Genomic DNA, 25214 nt, shown 5'->3' with positions numbered 1-25214 from the left:
ACAAAAGCTGAAGAATAACACACTAGCAAACTCGACAGAAAGCTATTTTTCTCCTATAATTATTTTGAACGTTTCTTACCTTTACAGAATAAGCCAAAGAAATAGTGACAGCAAGTGGAAGACCCTCAGGGACAGCAACCACAAGTACAGTAACACCAATAATGAAGAATTTAACAAAATACTGAACATAGACAGGAGTGCACTCAGGTAACCACTGTTTCTTTTTCACCACAAAAGTGTCAATGGCAAAATATAGTACCAAAATGATTACAGTGATGGCAGACATCACCAAACCTGTAAATAGAAATATGCAATTACTACAAAGTAAAAATTAAAAATATGTGCAATTAGAACTTAGAGTGTAATGTAAAATTATTTTCACTCTTCATGAGAGTTTACATTGCCACCAGTACAAATAATGATGAATTTTATAACGTCAAAGAAAAAATTATTATAATACATTTGCAGCAAAAGCCATTATTACAGTAAGTTTACAAGAACCATCCATACATTCTAACGAAGAGGGAGGTACTCCATTCCACAGAGCAGCTAGCTGCTGCTACAGTAATTTCTAAGCACTGTCACATTGCTGCCCTTAAAACTTACCAGGCAGTCTAAAGTTGTGCTGTTGTTTAACCTAAGTTTTTCAGGTTTAGTACATCACTATTCTGTACATATTCAAACATCAGTTGCTCGTCTTTCTTTTTGAATATGTTTACCTTAAGAGGCTTAAGAAAAGGAGCCTCTTCCTATAATTTGCTGTTATCTAGAATATTTCAGACAGGCGTCCAGTTGAATACAATGAAGTAACATTGCAGAATTGTCCACTGAACAGTTATTTAATTGGTCTTCTTGTAAATTTTACTAATACTAGTGTTCCCAAAGTTTTTCTTACAAAGGAATCTACACAAATAGTGCATATTTCTGTGAGGAGAGGCTCAAAGGCATACAACCCTGACAGCATTCCACAAGAGAGATTAATAAGTATTTCACTGAAGACATGAAGATCCTGGCTGGGCACAAATGTGCTCTCATACAGACTGTGGTAAGACAGCATTTCTCATGCACAGTTTTGCTTCTGGATTAAAGTGACAAACAAAAACCGGTTTCCTTTGGAACACCTACTTAACCTTGTTGTTATTACTCTTTGACATTCTCTGATGAAGAGGGTAAGCCTGTTTTTCAGAGTAAATTAATTTCTCCCTAATGAGATCATGGAAAAAAAGGATGATACAGTGAATTCCATGTTTTGACTGAAGTGATAGACAGACAAATAAATAAAAAAATAAGTAAAAGGATTTTAAGGTTGACAGGATTTTGATGACTCAGGGAGACCACCACTTAATATCAGAGGATAAAGAAAAACCCACTAAAACATTATATAGGGAAATCTTTATGACAACTCAAGAGATTCCCATAGATTGCCTGATGTAGAAGGAAAAATAAGACTAAAGAGATCATAATTAATTCATATTACTTGCCACATTACTGTTAGAAAGATGTATACAATTACTTGAAAATTACAAAAGAGATGTAGAAAAAGTACTTACTGTTGAAAAATATGTAATTTAAGAAGTTAATAAACACAAGAAATTATGAGGTTTCATATCAGTGTGTATTGCTATATAGCCAGCAACAAAACAAGAGAAGCCTGAGTAATATGAAAGTGGGCAAACCATGAAAGTGAATATTAAAGAGAGATAATTGTAAATTACGAGCCACATACTGTCCAGGAAAAAAAGACAGAAGTGGTATCATGGTTTTCTGCCATCAAAAAAAGTGCAATAAACTAAAAAGGATTTAGAAGGAATAGGAGGGATAAAAATCAGACTGATAAAGAAGGATAAGGGTGTTCAATGGAAGTGAAGATAGGAATCTGCTGTAGGAGCACAGCCATGTATCTGGGTAGAGTCTGAGACCTCTTTAATACCACTAGAAAAAAATAGTTAGCAAGCATTACATCATTTTGAAAGACCTAAACTTTCTACCTGCACTGTTGGAGAAGTGCCACTTTTAACAGCATGGATCAGGTGGTATTGAAAGAATAGCCAACAGATACATCATATTTGCATAGAAGGTGTGAACATGGAAGTCACGAGATAATAAATAGAATAACTTCAGAATCCATAAGTGGGAAATACTGTCAGAGTGACATTTTTAGATTATATTAGAGATTCTATAACTATGTACTTGGAAGGGAAGAGGAAATTAATATAATGTAATTACTGCATTTGGGAATATCAACTAAGCTACATTTCATTTTGCTTCATATATTCATTGCAATCCAAGTTGCCCAAAGCTTTCCGTTTCTTGATTGTAAAAACTGGGCTTTAGAAAATGAAAGATCTTCAGTACCACCTACTATCTTCAGAACCATACTATGACAGCCCATTTCTAAATGTTGCACTAATAAAGCACTACTCTGTTAAGAATTATTTGTTTATAAGCCCTTAGTGCTTAGTAATAATATTCTGCTATTCAGTCAGTTATCCCATCATACCTGCTTTGCCTATCTGGACTGCCAGCTTGGTCAGCTTTCCCTGTAGGACAGATTTTTCCTTCTTGTGCATGTTGGATTTCTTCTTGTCTTTGTCATCTCCTTCTCCCCCCTCAGCACTCTTCAGTGGCTGCATCTCCATGGCAGCAGCCCCATCTTGCTGCTTGGCTAATAACGCAGAACAAAACTGTTACTTCAGAACTGTCTTCCATTCTTTTTCTTGTAGTGTTGACACTGAATTAAACTAGCAGCACTCATTGGAGCTGATGAATATAACTTTGCACAGGATTACCCTCTGCTCCCACAGCAGACAGATGCCCAGGTGAGGACCCAGTGGGGTTCCAGAGGGACACAAATGTACAAGTTTACCCACATGCACTTCACACAAGGGAATATGTATGTAATGCACCATTTGTCAAGTACCATGAAAACCTCTAATTCTGGGTTGGTTTGTTTGTTTACCACCAACAATATTCTGTATCATACACATATATATCACTTAATGTTTTGCAACACTTGGCAAGAAACAGTACATCAGCACTGCAGGATTTCCTAGAATAGCAGATCTCAAATATTTTGGCAGGTTGACTGTCTATAATTTTCTAAATTTTGGTATATCTCATAGACTACAATGCAGACTTATAATCTTAGTGTTAATTAAACCATTTTAAAGGCAGTGTGGTTGCAGGGATGATCCATACACCTGCTGCTCAACTCCATGGGCATCTCAGTGACCAGTGGACCATAATTTGTGAACCACTATTCTAGAATAATACCAAACTTAAATAAAAGTTTCCTTAGCATTCATTATCAGATTGCCTGATCTGACCTTCAAGTCAGACAGCAATACCATCGTCATTCTTCGGTAAAAAACAAAACTATAACTTTGAAGGCTAAAGCATCCTTTCTTGAAAGAATGCTGATGCTGATACAAGGAAACTTCAATTTAGTATCAGAAAGAAATAGACGCTTTTTAAAAGCAGTGACACTCCATAATTTATATATGTGTATATGTCTGGTACAGAAAGGAAAGCAAATTAAACAGAATGAGATGAAACAGATCTGCTCTGGTTTGGCATTCATGAACAGTTTTTAGAAAATTTTGCTTATTTGACCTGGAAATGTAACTGGTCTGTCGAACCTTAAACCATAACTTAACCTTAAACCATGACTTTATTTAATACTTCTGTACAACTAACAACTGAGTTCATCTGCTCTGTTTTTGATCCATTAACTTTGCTAAGTTTAGAATTTTCCAAAAAGAATAAAATGGTGTAGTTTAAATTCCTTATTTAGCATAATCTAAAGAAATCATGATATCTGGTGTCTCCTGTCTAATAAAAATGGAACTATAGCTTTGCTTCAGAGGTAAAATATTTACTTCCATGTCTTCCTGAGATTGTACAGTAAATAAGAAACACCTAATGTTCTTAATCTTCCTTATCCTTATAGCACACTTTTATACTGCTGAATAACCCAAGGCATTACATTTCCTTTTGCTATTATTTTATCTTCTCCCCACAAATAAAAATGTCTATACAACACCATTAAACACCAAAGTCAACAAGACATACCAAAAAGAGGGTTGGAAACTCACTAATGATACATAGCATAAATAATTTGCACACGAAAATGAATTCAAACAAGCTTTGAGACATGAAAGTATCTTATATAATGATATCTTCCTCTCCTAAGAATCTGATACATCGAAATTCTATAAATTACAATTTCTTTGGTAGGGCCATTTGTACACTTGTGCAGAAACCACAGATTTTCATTTTATTTTTCAACAGCATCTAACTACATGCTAAACATGACATCCACAACCTTCTTAATAGGAAAGAAGATTACCTTTGTTCTGGCTGTTCTCCATATTCCCATCCTGCATTTTGCCTATATGATGAAAAATTTCAACAGACAACAGACAGTAAACAATCTTCACCCAAGACAACATGAAAATGGAAATTAAAATAAAAAGGGCAGACAAAGTTAATGGCAGTGTTACAGATACTAATTTATGATCAGTAGCCTTTGTTATATGTTTACTTAGAAGCATGGATGACATAAGGTGGATACATTAAGCATCTGCAAGTCAAGTTCAATGGCATAACAGAAAATACTAAATATCATTACTTTTTACAAACAGATTGTGTAAGTAATGAAGATGAAACTAATAAAAAGAATCCAGTACAAAGCAGAAGTTTAATAATACTCCTGAACTGAAATCTCAGACATCTACAACTCAATAAAACCACAGGTAAAAAATTGGCAAACACCAGTACGTAGCGTGACTTAATTAACATCCACCAAAATTAAATGAATTATTTTGGCAAATTAAGACAACAAATAACTAAGCTGTTAATAAATACAAATATATTAAACTGTAAAATGACATCTTTCTTATTTTTGCCATGATATTTAGCAAGTTGCTCCTGTAAATATGAACGTCAGGTGATGATCCTATTTCCTGATCTATTCTAAACAAAGATGTAAAATATATTTGTAATTTCCAGTGTAATGATTTAGCTACATTTAGTTTTGCCATATCAAACCCATCATTTGTAACACAACATATCAAATTGCCTTTGAAATAAAAATGGCACAGTACCAGTTAGAGCACAGGAAACTCTGCTATTCAGAATAACTGGTAAACAAAGAGTATTTAAAACTTGTTGAGGTACACTGTGAAACTTTCACAGTGATAAAAAAAATTAATCTAATGGAATAAACTACAAATGTCCTGAATGGATGGCATCATCACGCTGTAGTTAGTTATCATTCTAAATAGAAAAATAACACTAAGGAAAAACAATAGTCAAAACATCTTCACGGGATTTTGACACATTCTGCTAAGAAAAGTATCATAAGAGTTTGTTAAAAAACAATAATAATACAGCAGCTAAGTTCTGCTCTTCTGCCTCCTTGTGATTACAGAGCTGATACCAGCACGCATAATAAAGCAGCAGAAATTATGCTTCAGCTTGTATTAATCTTTTCACACTATGCTGTGAAAGCACAGTAGCAAATCTGAAAGGCTAAGATGCACATTTCTTACATGTTTGCATTTTCAGTAATTGGAAAATCACTAAAAACTCAACTCTTAAAAAGAGCAAAAATGGCTGAAAAAGCTGAAAATGTATTACTGTGACATTTCACTTCATACTCTACTGTTCATTTTTCTGAATACAATTCAAGCAGTACAATTAAAGATTCAACTAAAAAAATACAAATACTGTTTTCTATATGAATCAGTATTTTGCTATTGTCTATATTTGCCGTTTAATAGAGGTGAAATCATTATCATAATGAATTACACTAACAATGCATCTATCCTGGCTACCTGAAAATACAAGGACACAAAAATGGTCATTCGTAACCAACAATGTAAACACACCTATTTAAGAAAAATACTCTAAACCTCTGCAGTACTGTGCTGCACTTCAGTTAATATTTCAGGGACTGCTATGGGGAGTAAAGTGAGTTATTAAAACTAGTTGAATTCAAATTATTTAGATAGACCAGCGAAGAATTAGACAATTAGGTAAAGAAAATAATAGAGTAAAGGGAAATAAGTGGTTTGGTTCCAAGCATTCCCTGTAATTTATTGAATCCTAAGTCTGCAATTGACAAATCTTAAGAAGAAAGTAAGAAATTAATGTGACAGAATCAGTACTGATGAGAAATCCTTCTCCTTTCAGCTTGTGTTAGGACTAGAGATATTACCTGACCTGGGTGCATTGTTTACAAAAAGAAAAGGATACATAAATATTAAGATTTTAATACAATTCTTAATACAAAATTCCTCTTAACAGTTCTTAACATACCACTGAAACTTCTCCCCCTCTTTGGGGACAGTGTGCCCTGAAATCTGGGGCAATTACTCAGAGTTTATTTTCCATGCAAAGATGAAAAATCAGAATGTTGAGAAAAGACTTACAGAGCCTCTTAAGATTTGTATTCTGTTAAAGGCTTCGCATTTAAATATAGAATGTTTTTTTGCATTTTGCCTCTACCTCATGAACATTTCCATCTCTTTACTTGGAACATACCCATGATGTTATTACTGCCAGAGTTCTTACTCTAAAAACAGTAACCTCAGCAAAGAAAAACTCCCCTTTCACTTCTACAGCCCTTAAGAAAGGAGGAATCAGTGAGACAAAGTAATAAACTCCTACTGCTGGCATTAGAAGTTACTTGTTCATTGGAGGAACTGCTTGAAAACACCCAGAGAAGCTAATCTAGTTTTATTCTGCTGTGCTGTGGTGGAGTGAAAAAAGAAGCTACCCTACTGATTTTCCAAAATGTCTCCTTGTGCAACAGAAATGAGCTACAGCTCTCCTAATGCCAACTCAGTTATATTATGCAACTCATAAGAACAGATGTGCATTGCAGATCTATATATAGGGGGAAATGTGACGTCAAACATGTCAAGTGAAAGATTAGGAATTCTTTCATGAAGTGTGATATGAGCCAATGAGATTAACTACAAAGGAATAAACCTGATCTCATTGTCTCAAGTTGGATATTTTAGATACTTTTATGCAGAGGGATCTAGGAATAAAGCAGACAGTGATCAACACTGCTTTCTCCAATCCAGTCTAATTTGGGATAACCATGCAATAAACAAACTGAGGTTGCTGCTTCCCGTATTTAAAAAAATACATATTTTATATTTTCTAAACACAATACTATAAATTCCAAGGAATTTTCATGAATTGTGACCATTCTGTAAATTTGTATCCTTTTGAGAACTGAGTATAATTTGTGGATATATGCATATTTACATATTAACTAATAAGACTAACTAACAATTATACATTTTTATTTCAAGTGCCAGAACTCTACAGAATGTGTAGCAGTTCCTTCACCACAGCAGGAGGCCAACAATAGCACATGTCAGAAACCTATACAGCTTCATCACAGTAAGTTCAGGGACTGCACATAAAAAGCATTTTTTTCTGGGCCAACTGTGTATTTGTAAGTAGGATATAAACCAATTTATTTTAAATTGTGACAAGTTGATTTTCAACTAACAAGTAATGGCATTTCCGGTGCTAAGTACTTATTCAGGTATATGATGTTTTTTTGTTCCTTGGAGGTGTGTGCTACACAGAGGTATAAGCTGTTGGGTAAAACTGTTCATTTCCAGTTATACCTCAGGGAAAATCCTTAGACATTATTGAAAGTTTAGTTTAATCTAGGCTGGAAAAATGGTTACAAGAAGTTGATATCCTTCTGTTAGAATTTAATTCTTTCCTTTCTTTCTTCTCTCCAAACCCTGCAGAAACACAGCTATGAGAGCTGCTCTGAAAGTAATGCCTCCTATTTTATTATGTTGGCCCATGATGTTAGAGGCAGATGTTGGTGGGATGGCAGATGAAGTTGAACCTTCCCACCTATCTTCTATTACATTTTGTCGCTGTGCAACAGATGGCAGCAGAGAGGCAGCCTGACAGAATGGTGTCTGACATGAAGTACTTATAAAGCAAAGGACTGGAACTGAATTCTTCCATGTGGAAAAAATGCACCCTTTGACATTCACTCATACTTGATGAACATTCATGGAGTCATGATTGGAGTCATTGGAGGCCAAGCAGTGAATGTGAGCACAGCTAGGTGGTGGGTGGTATGTGTCAGCAGTGGGGACAGGGACAGTGCGTCATCTTGGCTGGTGTAGATTTTTATGAGCATGGCACGTCATGCAGACATGCTGACCATCGCTGGTGAAAATGCTGAGCTAATAGTGGTCACTGTGCTGAAAAATAGTGTTTTGTAACTGAGAATTTGCTCCAAATAGTATCTGTATGCACTTTGTATCTTTTGTAGTTTTCATGGAAATAAATATGAGGCTTTTCTTTCAGAGCTACCAATGTACCTCTTAAGTGTTCTCTAACTCATCATCACTGCTGAATAGAAAAATGCATAATATTAACAGAAACCAGACTAGGGCAATTTCCCAGGGAATTTCAAAGCACTCACATTCATCTGTGTTTGCAGTCTCAGCTCTCTTCTGAACATACTATCAGAAAAGTTGATTTATAGAAAGTTTCCTCTCTCATATTGATCAAAGTTCTGCAGAATTAATCCAACTGCCTCATGTTAGAAAAGTTAAAAGCAGAAACATACTCTGCTGAATTACTGACTTCAACACTTACCACTGAAAAGCACTGAGTTTCTTTGTCTAACGATAGCTTTAAGATAAACAGGGATACTAACTATTGTTTCTAATGGGAGAGAAGATAGAAAGTCCCACAGATACTTGCTTTAACGCACTGATTTAATATCCTTTGACACTCAATTTCAATATTAAGTTCAGACATTAAGATCAAATGCAAAAGATATTTGCCAGGCAATTAAATTGTGCTAACGGAGAGACTAGGTTAGAATAAATCAAGATTAATTTCTTCAGCTTAGTGAGCAATGGTTTTCCAGCAAAACACTTAGGCAAATGCTTAACTTAGTGCTCAGCCACTGCAGGCCTGAGACTAAATATAATTCTGCAGTCTCCAGGGAGACAGAAGGAGGTAATCTGGTAAGACTTGGTTCTGTGGGTGTATTTGTTTTGCACACAAAAAAAGTGTGCGAGAATTATAAATAAAGGAAAATGAGAGAGTCCTCATTAATTTCCTGGTTCTTAGTCTCTAAGAAACCTGAAATTGGGATGTTGGAACTAGGATGGTTTAGGGATAAGAGAGGGATGGGACTTGTAGGCAGGTTTAATATCTTTTCTGATTTTGTCAAGTTATTCCACTAGTTTATCTTACTAACTCTTCAGAACTTGCTATGTCAGAAACTAGCTTTACATGCATAATGCAACAACTACTGACCTATAAAGGAAAAATTTCAGTTATGAACATGACAAAAAAATAAAATGGCGCTTGTCAGTGTAGTTGATGCTCTACCAGAGGGAAAGGGCTCTTTAGTTTAGTAAAGACTGAACGCACTTTATGAAGAGAAAAAATACAGCTGTTCTAAGACTAGTGTTCTAGACTAACTGACCCATTCCATTTAATACTGCCATTAAAGTTTTAGAAAAGACTGAAACACCTGCATGCTACAAATGGGGTCAAGAAGCTGTAGTAAGAGACAGTCAAAATTGAACTACATATATATATATTTAATCAGTGCAGACTGGCTCGTAGTCACAGACTAAGAGCATGCACAAATACCCACACAATCCCATTTCAGTCAGCCTCTTCTCGAAAAGATGCTGACAACAGCAATTTTTTAAATGAAAACACTGCAACTTGAAATTGAGCCAGCTTCCTGACCCCAACATTATTTCTCAAAACTACGTGAGGACTTTATGAACACTTATGAGAGTGCCACATCAGAAGAAAAGATGACACAGTCCCTTCATCATGGTGTTCTTCAGCTCTGTGCTGATCAATGCGTAACGAGTTTTACAATGAAACTTTATGTACAGGCAACTCAGAAGTTTTGAAACTAGTCTTTGTTAAACTGAAGATTTTAAATGCAATTTTAATCAACAGCAAAGAGATCACAGTTCCTATTTGTTCAACTTCCATGCCTAATTCCAGGTGAATGAAATAATTCATTCATAGCATCTTTGTGGCATCTCTTATAAGCTACTGTAGAGTTTATGGAATAGGAGCATTCAGAGGGTAATGACACACATAAAACAACTGTGCAGTTCATAGAGGAAAGAGGGAATCTTATATAGTTGGGAGAGAGATCTATCAAATAAAACAAGCTAGATGTTCTTGACGTACCATTGACTAAGCTGGCATTTGCATTATCAGTGGCATTTGCACTTGCTGCACCATCTGTAGCTGAAGGAGGGTGGGAGGAGGGATGGGAAGAATCTACTGAATAATAATGGATAAAAACAAACAACAAAAAACAACAAAAAAAACCAATAAATAATAATAACAAATGCACATGACAAAAGCAAAAACATTTATGAAATACTGTGGCTTTGTTTTCTCCAAAATCAATGTTTTAAATTAATCAACTTAATTGACAAAAGCAAAACATCAATACAGAAAAGAAAAAACTCATACATAAAAGAACAATAATTACTAAATAAACAAGGAGGACATTTCACAAGCTTGACAGTTGGTGAGAACTGACTACACATAACACTATGTATGGTCCTTAATGTGAATTTTTTACTTAATCTATAAAAGATCTGAAGATATTAAAAATGGTTGAAACATTTCCCTTGAGTAAATGAACTTACGGGATGCATCAGGATTTTTAAAACATGCAGCATACTACATAGTATATGCAACATGACAGATTTTGTATTTGATGTAACACTGCATGCTTCAGTACATTACTGCTGGCGCAGCCTAGTTTCACATGGGCTGGCCCAATCCTTGTCCTGTCATCACCTAGTAAAAACATACACTGATTTGAGCAGAAATACTAAGTTTTCCATACTATATGCAGAAACGTAGAAGAAATACAGGCTCTTGGAAAATACAGCTTCGTGGAGAATAACATGTTGTTTTAAATTCAAATGATAGGCATTCTGTAATTGCCAGTTTTGAGGTAAAATGAAAAAAGTAACAGAATATGAAGTCCTCATTTTGTTTTCAGCAATTATCTCCATATTAGAGAAACTGCACAAGCAACACATGGATGGGAAAGTGATTCCTTTCTATTATTTTACTGTGGACTTTCTACTAGAGTACAGAAGATGAATCTCTGTAAATAATAAAGTTCTACTTGTTTCTGTTAGCCAGTTGTTAACCAACCACACACAAGTCCTCTGATGAGACCAGGCCAGGAGTCTTGAACGAAACATAATGACTGTTTCATGCTGTACCGGTTTGTCGTTCAAGAAAAATCGTTTTAATTTACAAATGGTAAGTTGAGAGAAGAAAATGAACAGCATACGGGATTTAGAAGCACATCCTGTGTAAGCAGTTTGAAATTTGAAAGTTGAAAATTTCGATTGCAAATGATGACTGATGATAACAACACTGTTTTGGTTACTCATGCTTATTTTTTATTCCATTTGGATACTCACACTAACCGGCACAGCACGAACTGCTAATAGCAAATCACGCATTTCAGCATTTCATAAACAGTAATTTACTTGTGGAGATTAACTGAGTATTCAAGCTTAACATTAAGATTTGCAACACCAATAATGCGTGCACACATAAGTGTTTGCCATGAACAATCCTGTTGATTTGAAATTGTTCTTTAATTTAACTGGACCAATTAAAAGACAGTTATTTTGATCATTCATTCAACCCTGATTTGCACCAAAGCTTGCTGGCTAAAAGCCTCATCTGATGTGGCAGAATGCTTACTCTACCTGGAAGCTGATTTCCATCCTCCTGTTTCACACCTGTATGATGATTTTTACAAAACGTTAATAACAATAAAAACATACACCCCCATGAGACTGAAGCAAATTGTTAGGACTGGTAGGATTTCAGTGAATGGCAGGTTTATATACCTAAGTTGGGGCTCAATCAGCAAACACCTTTGTGTAGATACTCTCCTGCACCAGCACAAATCTGCTGGTAACACTACAAAATGAGGAGGAATGTTCTTGGTATTGCAGCTGTATGCAGTTGGATTAAGTGTCAGCTTAGAAAGATCTTACACATCTCTGCAAGAACCTCTGTCTCCAGGAAATAAGTGATGAGCACTGAGCATTGCATTACTTTGCTATCTCAGATTTCTCTTTCACTAGGCTATACACAGTGAAACACTGGAGAATTATCAGTGTCTTGAGCAAAATAAAACAAACAAAGGACCTCAGGGCAGGCAGTTGTTACATTCAAGCAGATACTGAAGTTGCCCCTTCCATAGATGCAAATGCAAGAGAGCAAAACCTTTGCAAATTTTAGGTGACTATTGATTTATGTGAAAAGATATGACAGTGGGAGTATGCCCATGTATTCCCTTGCATTTAATTATATACTGAGAGTCTGCAATTTCACAATGGGAAAACATCTTGTTATCCAATGCATGTTATTGGGTAACGGCTTTTGCTGTTTTTCCATGTGACATGCAATGACAAAAATGGGTACAAAAAAGTTTGTAGAATCTTTTTTGTTTGTTTGTTGGTGGGACTTTTTTCTTTGACTGATTTGTTGGTTGTTTATTTATTTACTTATTTGGGTCAAGAATTGAGGAGATTTCTGGCTATTAAAGAAAAAAAAAAAAAAGCTTTCTTAAGAACAGTTGTATGTGTTGAGAAATCTACCTTTTTTGTCTTTCTTTTCTTCTTCTTCTCCTCCAGCACCTAACAGAGTAAAGATGATGCCCGTCTGAGAATTCACACCCACAGCAGTTACAAGCATTCGTCCAGAGCCTTCCATGACGTGAGTACCTGAAATTATGGAATATAAGCATTTTATATATATGTATATGTACACACATATTTACATACACACATATTTAAATACACACACGCGTAGGTGTACATATATATAAGAACCATTAAATATGTTATGCATTCCTTTCAAGAGAAAATGCATATTTAATTGTACTGAAAGTGCTAATCTACAGGTTTTACTCAAGCAAATGTTAGGAGCCTCTTAGAAAACTTCTGCTATGAGTTATGAGTTGTGGGGACATAAGCAAACTAAAACTTCCTAGAAACAGTCATGAGTATTTTGATCTAGCATCTTGGGAAAGACCTACAACACTGGGTATTAAAAAAAAAGAAAAAGCTTGGAAGTCAGAATGATGTACTGTTATGACATGCACTTAAAGCCAATTACTAAAAAATATTTAAAAAAAAAATAAAGAGAGCCTGAAACCATAGTGAGACAGAGAAGAATTCTCAAACAGGCTTATTGTAAACTACCACAAAACGGATTTTAACCAGCTGAGTGATGCATCTGCTGACTGAGCAATTACAGAACATTACTGATTTCTGATGGAGAATCTTATTGGTCATTCACATCTAATCAGCCTAAATGGACATGGAAAAATTTCTTCTACATCCTTTTCTTGAAAAAGCATTTTATGGGATGGAGCCTCATCAACACAGCTTTCTTTCACTGAGCAATCTGAGAAGCTGAAAAAAGGAATATTTTTCATTAAATAGATAAATATTAATATATATATTATCTCCTCATAACCTTTTCTTAAAATCCATTTTTTATTACTGCTCATCCATTTGTTGTCCTCAACATACTAAGTAATCCAACTATATATTTGTCATCAAAATCTCTTTTTCTAAGTAATTAAAGCAGGAACACAGAATAGAGAGCACACCTGTCCACATTAAGCCTATTTTAAGAGCATAAATATCACAACATTAAGAAAAATTCAGCAGAAGTAAGAAAAGCAGTAACAAAGCCATTACTGATCAGATCTAATTAAAAAAATACACATCTTAGTGTGTTGAAAAATGTTTCCATGGTTTTACTGTACAGTTTGCCCCTTTCACAAGGCAGAGCAAAACCACAGTCAGCCAAACAACCAAACCCAAGTCATATTTAAGTCAAAGGAACAATAAATATCCTTGAGTTAGGATAGGCTTGGTTGTACAGGTTCAAGCAAGACAAAATTGCCTGAATGTTTACTTACAGCTTAAGAACCTCCCAGAAGGTCATCATTAAAAATATCTTTTACTTGCTTTTGTATATGTATGTTTTGAAGGAATCTTGTATACTGGATTACAAAGGTGCATGAATACAAAAAAAAAACAACACAGCTTGGGCATGAAAAACAGCTTCATTGAGAAAACTGGTACCCACCACCAATGTCCAAGCTTACAGATGCACAGCTGGAAAACTCTAAACATCTTAGGCTAAAATGCTTTGCTTAAACTTGCAAACCTCTTCTTATTCTTGTAAACATAATTCAAAAAAGTCGAGGCACATAAAAAAGCATGTACTAAATACTAATTGATCAGAAGACTACAGTTTGTTAGTGTCGTTGCAGATTTATTTAGTACCTCAGCTAAACAGAAGAGCTGAATCTCCTTTCATCTAAGTCTGGCTACCTTGTTATTTAAGTGGTGCTATAATTCATTCACATTAGCTTGAAGGGAGATGCGGGCTCTACGAAATTGATCAGCTGCTGAAACATGAGCAGAATTCTGCAATGAATGAATGTTTTTCACTTACTCTGTTCACTAAACATGTTTCAACTTCATGTGGAACAATTACACGGAATTCTTCCTTCAGTTTTTCAATATTAATACAATACATTTTAGTTGAGAAACATTGAATATAGATAGAAAATGAAGGAGAAAACTTATATGAGAAAAGAGATAATTAGGTTTCACAGTTAAGGAAGGTGCATTGCAGCACGCACATTTTCAGATAAAAATGCAGTTAAATACATGACTGCTCAGAAACCCTCCAATCTAACAGTACTAATGACATAGGTTAGAAACCAGGTTCAAAAATAAGAAAAGAAGAGCATGCCACTCTGGTGCTTAGTTCCAAGAAGCTCATGATGACCAAAAGTTCTCTATCTGCATGTCTAAACCACTAGTTGCTGAAATTATTAAGAGGTGACTGAAGTCAGTAACAAAGTGAAACAACCACCACAGTATTCTCTACAAAAAAAAAGGTTTACTGCAAAAACTCATCTGCATGTAATCTCAGCATATCCAAATAATCCGTTTCAAGTTAGATGCTGTGTTCTGAAAACTTCTGCTTCGCAAAGCAGAAGCGTAGCTTTGAATATTTGCTGGCAAAGAATTAAGACAGAATCAGAACCATTTTTCTCTAGGCAATAACTGACCCGATTCCTTAATCAAGTTTCCTTTCTATTTCCATACCCTAACGAAGAACCGTGACAAAGAGATTTCTTTCTTTATTTGTTCCTGAATAAGCTGACTTCTCTTTGTTTCAAAGAAACAAGGAACTTTTAGATATAAGGATGCAGTGCTGAAACTTAGGGTAACGTAAAGTTGTTAGTCTCATTTCAGTGAGAACTACAATGGGTCAGCTCCTCCCTGTAACTCTTTCATACCTTCATCAAATTCATCTAAATAACTGCAATGGAGCTTTAACCAATCAGCCTTCTAGTTTTTTATAAGTCAACTATTCCCACATGGTACTCTGAAATAATTCACTGTGTGCAGTGCTGAGGCCAGACTCGTATTAAGAACTTCTGTTTATAGGAATCATGGATGTCTCTGAATTTCAGACTCAAGGGTGTATCAATTTGAATCAAAGCGGTTGCGCGTCAGACAGTGTTCATCTTTTGCTTGATACACAGCCATGCTCACTGTGAAAAAACTTAATGTTATCACAGCCTTGTTAATGCTGAAGACTGTTGATACAGTTACTTCGGCTACACTACGCATGCAAATCTCCATTAGAGACCTAAAAGGAGGAAAATGTTTCAGACATAAGTACGGTGGATTGCTTTCGGGTGTATTAGTGTTTATAATGCTATTTCTGTCTTACCAGGTGGTACCAAATGTAGCTGTATACAGATGGAAATGAACCATCTGGTTTAGTCAGCACTTGCACTTTTAGAATTGTTTCCCAAGTATAGTAAATGACTATCTGGATATTAAACAGGACATTAAGCACAGAAACTCATTTAGTTTAATTATGTCATTGAAACCAATAGAATATTAAAAATCTTGTTTCAGGTGCCAGCAGTGAAAACAATGCTTCGTGAAACAGTGTTGATGTGTCACCAAATTTAGACTCACAGAAACAAACTATGGCTGCCACTCAAATGGTACCTTCCTTCAGCTGTTCACATGTCAAACCTGAACTCTTTTCATTTCCAACAGATGACTGACAGACAACAGTGGAAAGCATCAGCCCAGTCATCTTTTTCTAAATTAAAAAGCCTAGCTGGAGTGAGCTCACCGATGCCCTCAAGAGCAAAGACAAGAGGAAAAACTGAGGTCTTTTTCCAGAAGTTTTTGTCTCTTTGTTTATTTGATTTTCTTTTTTATTGACTATATGGGACTGTGCTAACATCCAGCAGGAATTCAATTGTTAAACTCATTGTGAAATAAATGTGACACGACAGCCTTCCACTTTTTTGATTTCTTAGCTATTTCCAGACCACGTATCAGTCCCAGTACCATTGATATTAAAACTTAAATTACATCTCAGAAGAAGGTGGTATTTTGCATGCCAGAATCTCATGTAATCAAATCTACTCATAAGCAAATAGAGTTCAAGGGTTTTCTAACAAAGCATGAGTATAATTTCATTAGTAGAAGTATGGAACATAGGTTTCTGTAGCTATTGTTAAAATATCACATTAATTCTTCAGCATTTTTGTAATTACAGTAGAGAAGGAAATTTTATATAGAGTACACATTCTAACTTTGCCATAAAACCACAAAAACAAACTTCTATCTTCCTAGCAAAAGCTTTTGGAAGCAGGAAAAAAAATATTTTCTCCAAACTCAACTACTTTCCCTTTCTCTTCCTTCCCTTCATGCCTCTCAGAGCAATACCATTATGTTTTTTCCACAGTAAGTGAATTCTATGGGTATCCAAAAAGATGTCATTCCATTCAGGAATTTGTGAGAGTACATTAACCAGATGGGAAAGAGAAGTCTTCTCATAAATAATGGCTTCAAATGTACTTGAAAATATTATTTCAGATTCCAATGTATTGATTATCATGAAACCAGCAGACAGTTCTTTTGTAATCACATTCCAGCTGAAATCTATTACCAACTGATCCATTTAGAATTAAAAAAGAAAACTATTTTATTTAACTGATTTATTTGGATTACAGTATGCAAATATTATGAAAAACGTGAACAAACCTCAACTGCCATGGACCATAAATGTGAACATTTTAGTGTATTCATTTTTTTTTCTAAGCACAATTATGGTTTTTTTTCCTATTATTTCTAACATAAATATAAAAAAAGCATTTCAAGAGGCTTTAAAACATAATGGTAAAATTGAAGCAGGTATACAGTGAATTGAAACAATTTTTACTTCCCAGGATAGTGCTTTCTTTATTTTTCATCTAAAAATGTTCATTATTTTCTCAATTCATAAAATAAATGCCACAATCAGAAATAATTGCATGCAATCAAAAAGCAATAGAATGTCTCTCATCAGAAACAGGCAGGGTCAGTGTCTGTGTTCAAAAGATCAGCTGTATCTAGGTTACCAAACCTTGATGGTGTGAAAAAAACAAATCAAAACCAAACATGAACAAAGCAGTGCATAAAAGATAAACTCAGCATGAATTGAAGAAAATTTACCTGATAGTAGCATTGGATCTTTGTCAACAGATTTGCGGACCTGGTCTGACTCTCCAGTCAAAGAACTTTCATCAATTTTAAGATCATTTCCTTGAATAAATATCCCATCAGCAGGTAGGAGATCACCTTTCAGTAAGAACATGGTAATGGAAAACCACAGTTTTTTTAGTGTTTTTATAATTACATATTTTTTTCTATACAATTACAAGAAACCATAATTTTATTAAATTGTAAAATGAAAGCAAAGGTGAAAGAAGAAAAACCATAATGGTCCATGTTAGCCATATTACTGCAGTGCCATAGGAAAAGGCCCTTATTTGGCAAATACTAGCTTAACTCTATCCCGAGAATCACACTTCACATATGATGAGCATAATAATCAGAGTGAGGGGAACAGTCTTTTTGACAATAGGGTTTCTCAACCAGACTTCATAAGAATAAACAGTGGCTAATAGACAGTCAAGAAGTCCCACACCTTTCCTCTCCCAGGAAGCCTGCAGCTAAGCCCAGGAGAGACCTGATGGCAGGAGGGGAGGTCCATCCAGTATATAATTGTAAGGCACCTGCCCACTAGCAACACTCAGTCTGGGAAGAATTACAGGATGCATAGTTTTGGAGTGGCCTACCAAGTGTGCACACGGGCACAATTCCTTAACAAAGTGTTTAAAAATACTTTCTCATATTCATAATTAGACATAATAAAAAAAAAAATAAATCCAAATACTCTAATCCTCCATGAAAGAAAATTAACACTGCATTAACAGTTTCTGGCCTTGTCAGGGAAAGAAAGTGAAGATTGCAAAAATAAAATTTATTACCAAGTGCAGTTTTATTGTAAGTTTCTTGGGCTGAGTTATTCTTTTGCCCCAGCAGTGTTATTACTGTCACACTACGGAAAGACTGTTCTATCTTTTCAATTAGTTCCAGTGAATGAGTCCCAAATATACTTTATTCTGCTAGAAAGGGGGAAGAGGAATATATAAACTTGAAAAAAAAAGTAGTCATATAGTTGAGAAAACTTACCATATTTCACCTGTGCAATGTCACCAACTACTATCTCTGCCACTGGGATTTGGATCACCTGCCCACCTCGGACAACAGTAAATTTCTGTTCCTGCTCAATACGACTTTGAAGCCCACGAAACTGCTTCTCCTTGCTCCAGTCATTAAAGGCAGTGACAAGTACAACACAGATAACAGACAGCAGGATGGCAGCACCTTCAATCCAGCCAGCTTCAGCCTCACCTTCATCTTCAGCTCCTCCTGTTGCAGTGCCACACCCTGCAAAGACAATTTTAAGAATCAAGTTCAGTCAAGCAAAGATCAGGTCTATCACATCTGTCACAAGGAAAACTTGCTGTGAAATGGCAACAAATTTAAGGAATAGAATGAGTTTTAAAAGTACTATCTGCTAAATAAAGAATGCAGAGTAAGAGAACAAGAAAAACAGAATAGAGAATAAGTAGAAATAAAGTTGTCTGGGGAAAGGAGTAAGAAAAAAAGCACAGAATAAACGTTAGCTCTTTTAATTTCTCTACTAAGCAAGTAGTTATCCTTGGTAAATGAAGACTAAAACAGTGGATAAAGAAGGCATTGATTCTCTTGTCTAGGAGGGTTGACAGTTTCACCTGAGCCATCAAGCACTTAAAAACTAAAGCAATGAGTAACATAAAACAGTTGAAAGCCATAGGATTAAATGAAGAATATTATTCTTTTAATTGAAGATGAGGAACGCAACAAAATAGATCAGATGCGTAACTTCTCAAACAATTTATATTCTTATGACTTAACTGATTACTATGTTTCTGTTTTGGAAATAGGAGAAACACGAATACACATTGAAATACATTTCTAAAGAGTGCTGACAACTTATTAATGATAAACATTATAGAGATAGAATTGTATTTAACGTACCATTTAATATTTACAGATAAGACTGACTTAGTTTTATCTAAGATAAAGGTTATGTGCCTTCCTAAAAGGTCAAAGAAACAACCTTCAATATCATTTCTAAGTGTTCTCAACCAAATGCACTCTCAAGGAACACTTGATAAAAAACGACTCAGATCAACAATAAATGTGATAATGAGGGCTATTAGGGAACATTGAGTAATGTTCCCTCATAAAAGAACTTAGTATAAATTCATCATCAATCCAGTTAATAATTAATAACCAATATAATCCACGTCTTTCTTTCGGAGAAATACATGGGCACATTGTAGAGCAATAAGTAGATTATTTACGTCACAGATATAACAGTATTAGAAAGTACATTCTAAAAAACTGAACTATACTGGCTGCTTTGAAAGTAATGCTTTTCCTATCTTATTATGTTGGTCCATGACTTCAAAGGTGGATGTTGGTGCTACGGCAGTAGAGGTTGAATCTTCCCACCAAAATTCCATGACATTTTCTTGCCATGCAACAGATGACAGCAGTCTGACAAAATGGCATCTGACATGGAAGTACTTACAAAGAAAAGAGATGTAATATAATTCCTCCATGTCAAGAAAATGGCACCCACATTGACATTTGCAAGACATTGATGGTGACCAAACAACAGATGTGAGCACAGGTAGGAGGTGGTGGTGCGTTTTTCAACACTGGCATTAATGGGTCACCATAAAAGATTAATTGGTCATGCATGCTCTTCTTCATCACTGACGAAAATGCAGAGCTAATGGTGGTTGCCATGTTGAAAAACAGATTCTGCAGCTGAGAATTTGCTCCATCATACAGTACTACTGTGTTCTTACATGTTGTAGTTTCCATGGTAATAATAGGAGGCTTTACTTTTGGAGCAACCTATGTATCTGAAGCATTTTTTAGACAGTTGCTAATTATTTATTTCCAAGCAGTATACAACTAAAATTTGAATAGGCTCTCTAGATAGCATCCACAGAACAGACCCAAAAATATGTATCTGTCTTTTTTTTTTTTTAACAGAATTAATCATAAAAAATAAAGTTTCTGATAGCAAACAGGTAAGTACACGTATTAGCATCACAGAATTCAAATATTTCCCAGCCCAAAGGGGACCAAAAAAAGAACCCAATCTGAGCATAACAGCCTCCTCTCCGGAATGAAAGAGAAAGAAAATAATTTTTTTACTTCTAACAGAGACCCCAAGTACAGGGACCTCAGCAACACAGGAACTGTGTTGATTCCATCTAAGACTAAAGTTTAATTTTGGAATATTCATCACCTGCCACTAGATGAAATTAACAACTAATTTTATTTCTATTTTTAATCTAGAAAGATTTTACCATAACATAAGCATCGTAATTCATTAACCAACTGAATAATTACCATGTGTGAACAGTAAAGAAATTACCAAAAAAGTCAAAAGAAGGTATTATCAAAGACTGAACATCTACTAAATGATCAGCAGAAAATTAAACTAAACTTTCTTTATCATGCTTGCTGCAATTTAAACTCAGACTCTAACTGTAAAGCAAGACACACTCCCAAAAGAAAGGGCTTCCTTTGCAGGGTTGCCCTTAGACTGATGGACCACATCTCTACGTGCAGTACAAGAACGTTGCTGATGATATAATTTTTATAGCATCCAAAAAATGAAGTAATCTCCATTTCAGTACCTTGAGTTGCTTAAAATCAGTCACAGCTGCAACTTACAAACTCCCGGGTGCAATTTCTTCATTTAGCAGATACTACTTGTGGGAAGGACAAACAAAATTTGTTCTTTAACCTTTAAATCATCTTAATTGGACCGTGTTAGATTTTAGATTTCTTTTCCAAACCAGTGAATTCACTTTTGCCTCCAGTAGATTAAACTGTTTCCCAGCACATACAATTCTATTTTAGCAAATACAAGACAAAAATTCACCATCATTTTTCATTAAGAAAGATTCAGAAGTAATTATCAAGAAAATCCTTTTCTTTTTAACAGTATGCTTCCTCCCCAGTTTCTCACAAAAGGAACCCTGCCAGATCAGTCCACAAAGACTGATTTTACTTCCTTTCTGGATTTTAAAATCCTTACTGGTTGAAATTTAATCTAGCTTGTCTAACAGTTAACGTAAGTGTCATAATGCTGATATGCCTGGGGGTAGAAAGGCCCTACAGAGGAATCTGGACAGGCAGGATATCTGGGCTGAGGCCAATGGGGTGAAGTTCAACAAGACCAAGTGCTGGGTCCTTCACCTTGGCCACAACAACCCCATGCAACACTACAGGCTTAGAGCAGAGTGGCTGGAAGACTCTGCGGAAGAAATGGACCTGGAGGTGTGATGTTGGTTGATGCTCAGCTGAATAAGCCAGCAGTGACCCAAGTGGCTGAGAAGGCCAATGGTATCTGGGCTGGTATCAGAAATAGTGTTGCCAGCAGGAGCACGGAGATGATTGTCCCTTAATACTCAGCTCTGGTGAGGACGCACCTTGAGTACTATATTCAGTTTTGGGCCCCCCACTACAAGGAAGACAGTGAGGTCCTGGAGCACATCCAAAATCACTGAAGCTGGAGAGGAGTCTGGAGCACAAGCCTTAAAAGGAGCGGCTGAGGGAACTGAGGGAATCTTCAGCCTGGATAAGAGGTTCAGGGGAGACCTTATCACTCTCCACAGCTACATGAAAGGGGGCTCTGGTGAGGTGAGGTTAAGTGACTTCTCCCACCTAACTAGTAACAGGACTAAAGGGAATAGGCTCAAGTTGCACCAGGGGAGGTCCAGGTTGGATATTAGGAAAAATTTATTCACTGTAAGAGTAATCAGGTGCTGGAATGAGCTGCCCAGAGAGATTGATAATTGCATCACAGTCTCTGGAGGTGTTCAAGAATTGTTTAAATGTACTAAGGGACATTGTTTAGTGGGAAAAAATTGGTGGGAGGATAGTTGGACTGGATGATCTTGGAGGTCTTTTCCAACCTTGGTAATTCTATGATTGAACTAAGATGATTGTGACTAGATTGAACTCATCACTTTTAACCCAAGTCATTCAATGAATACCGTTCCCAGTACCTTCATAAAACCAGAAAAATTAGTCTAACGTAAAATGTAAATAATATCAGATCCTATCATTAAGATGAAAGGAATCATGCTTGCTTGTCTCATAGATCATGCACAAAAAAAGAACATGTTTCACTTTCCATATTATGGCTGAAGAAACATTTGTAGGAAAAAAAGAAAACACACTAAACTAAAACCGCGTTTGTGGAAAGCATCCCTAAATTGAACCAGCTTCTCTGCTAATGATTCACAATTCTAGCTTTCAAAGTGCTGAGAAAATTCTCCAAAACCTAATGGAAATAATACGTTGAAGTGTGCTCTGTTTTATTTTCTGTTGAGTCAGACAGTACTAACTTCAGATGGAAGAAAGGCATGGAGGGAAGGAATTCTTGGAGAGAGAGACAGGAGTAGGGAAATTAATTGAAGCTCATGATCAAAAACAGGAGTTAGTATTTTAGGTGGATAGAAGAAATAGTGAGCTACTTTGTGGATTTTAGAACCGCTATTGGTTGAGATTCAGCCTAGTTTCAGTAAATAAACAATCAGTGTTGCTTCTTACAGTGAAACACTTGTCCAGGTTATCTGAGATAATGACACATAAATTTACCCACAGAGGCAATAGGTAGCATGAAGCAGAAGCCTTACAATATTTTTATTCAATACGACTCAAAATTATGATAGTAAACTAGGATACGAGGTACATGAGTCGATTTCTCTTTTTGTCAGTGGATTGTAACTCAGGACCACAGCTTTAAGTAGCATGAAAATGTTGATGGTAAGAAATGGGAATCTCACTCATTGACCTGCTGCTATCCAGCCCACAGGCTGACAAACCAAGAATCTCTTCTAAGTAGCATCAATGTGCATGTTCTTGTCTGCTTTCACTGATTGCCTCAATCCCAAATATCAGATGAATGGTGCTTTTCATCTATCAGGAAGAAAAAAAACAGTACCTCGTTGTCAGTGTGTTTAAGGTTAAGAAGAAGCAGAATTTCAGCTATGTAAGGAGTATGAACATAAAGCATTAGATAGGTCCAAGCTTAAGCAGCACCTGAGCAAAACTTTTGAGCATCTACGTATTCTTAACGACGATTCAGAATTGATGTTGTACTTACTGGGGATCTAACCTAACATAACTACAATTGGGACACTGTATTCGCTTTTTGCAGTCCTGTGGAAATAAAACAGGTTGAGAGTGTGTGAGAAATTAATGCCAAAATTGCACATTACTTTGGTTATAGGAATAAACGGTAGCTGCTGCAAGGGAATAAAGTCTCCAGCATTTTTATAAGTATGATTTCAGAACAGACTGTTTTAATGGAGGGTTACAGACAAGCAGGATTTAAAGAATGCAACTAGCCCTTCAAGAGATGATCAGTCAGGAAACATTTTATTGACCTATGTTGCATTCTTGCTTCATAATTATTTAAGAAGCATTCACTTTAAATAGGAGTAAGTGGAAACTTGTGCCTCTATCATTATGCAGCCCGTGGAGAGGAGCCTGCAGTGAGCAGGAGGTCGGGGGGACCTGCTGATAGTGAGGCCCATGCAGGAGCAGTTCCTGAAGGACAGGTCCTGTGGTAGGGAACTGTCCTGAGGAAGGAGAGGGAGAGAGGAGCATGGTATGGAATGCATGAACGTTCAGTAAGAAACTGCCTGTATTCCTAAGACAAAAAAGCACTTATACTTCTTAACTACATATGTTATATTATCCATCCTCCTTTCTGTATGCAGTATCACCTTTCTAGATATGGGGAAAATAAGGAATATAAATAAGACACAAAAGAGTAGTAATAATATGCTTAAGTAAAATATGCTTACTGCAGTCTCAAGCACCTAATGTTTATCATAAATGCTCATATAACTCCTAGAAATTTTGTTTAGATCTAAGATTGCTATTATGCTTTCACAGGAGAGTACTTGGCTCCTGATGTTACTGAAAAATTGCCTGAGATCTCATTATGGATAGGTGCAGGCTGAAAATCATCACAAAAGTATTTTTAATTTGTATATGTGTGATTTGTAATAGGGCTTTATTCCAAAACAGTGAATACTGAAATACTCATTTAAAATTATCTTTAACATGGGTACTATGTGTCAAAAAGTTGAATTTCAAAAATGTAAACAGGTTTTTAATATGAAGCTACTTTCCACCATAACCATGAACATATGCCGTGTGTGTCATTCCCAGAAGTCTCGTTTTCATTAGATGGAAAATACATACTCAGTTTGAAACTGTGGTTACGCAGATTTGACTGCAAGTCAAGATTGGAAAGGGGTTTAACTCCGTCAGCACAGGAGAAGCAGATGAAGTCACAAAAGGGATTGGTTTGTTCAAAAAGAGCGTGCAAAGAACACACAGGTGATCTGAAGCCCCCATGGGACCACGTAACCTCAAAGAGCATTCAGAGATACAAAAGGGGACTGATATCACTGTGACCTTCACAAATTTTCTCAAAGGAACATTCTCAAAAATTGTTAATAAAAAAAAAAAAGAAAAAAGAAGAATTTTCCAAGCTTACAATTCGATGTGAAATAGATCAGCAAAAATTGTTGAAAGAGTTTTCTACAAAAAGGAGAAGACAGAATCCAAAGGTAAAGA

General features: G+C 35.8%; 1 protein-coding gene across 3 annotated transcripts in view; it reads right to left on the bottom strand.

Annotated features, from left to right (window-relative positions):
* The window catches only part of ATP2B2 (ATPase plasma membrane Ca2+ transporting 2), a gene marked incomplete at both ends in the record, with an annotated part of 161046 nt that overhangs the window by 68634 nt on the left and 67198 nt on the right, over positions 1-25214 (bottom strand). Inside the window, 8 exons of one of the 3 annotated variants that reach the window (XM_079540127.1) lie at positions 80-294; positions 2501-2665; positions 4349-4390; positions 10231-10290; positions 11790-11822; positions 12690-12815; positions 17649-17774; positions 18672-18929. In XM_079540127.1, coding sequence (XP_079396253.1) covers positions 80-294; positions 2501-2665; positions 4349-4390; positions 10231-10290; positions 11790-11822; positions 12690-12815; positions 17649-17774; positions 18672-18929 — 1025 coding nt within the window. The remainder of the gene's footprint in view (positions 1-79; positions 295-2500; positions 2666-4348; positions 4391-10230; positions 10291-11789; positions 11823-12689; positions 12816-17648; positions 17775-18671; positions 18930-25214) is intronic. The other 2 variants (XM_079540128.1, XM_079540129.1) reach the window with 2 other exon arrangements.

This window comes from Tetrao urogallus, assembly GCF_951394365.1.
Source record: "Tetrao urogallus genome assembly, chromosome: 10".
Lineage (NCBI taxonomy): Eukaryota > Metazoa > Chordata > Aves > Galliformes > Phasianidae > Tetrao > Tetrao urogallus.
Note: the sequence above shows the minus strand (reverse complement) of the source record. Positions and strands in the feature narration are given on the sequence as shown.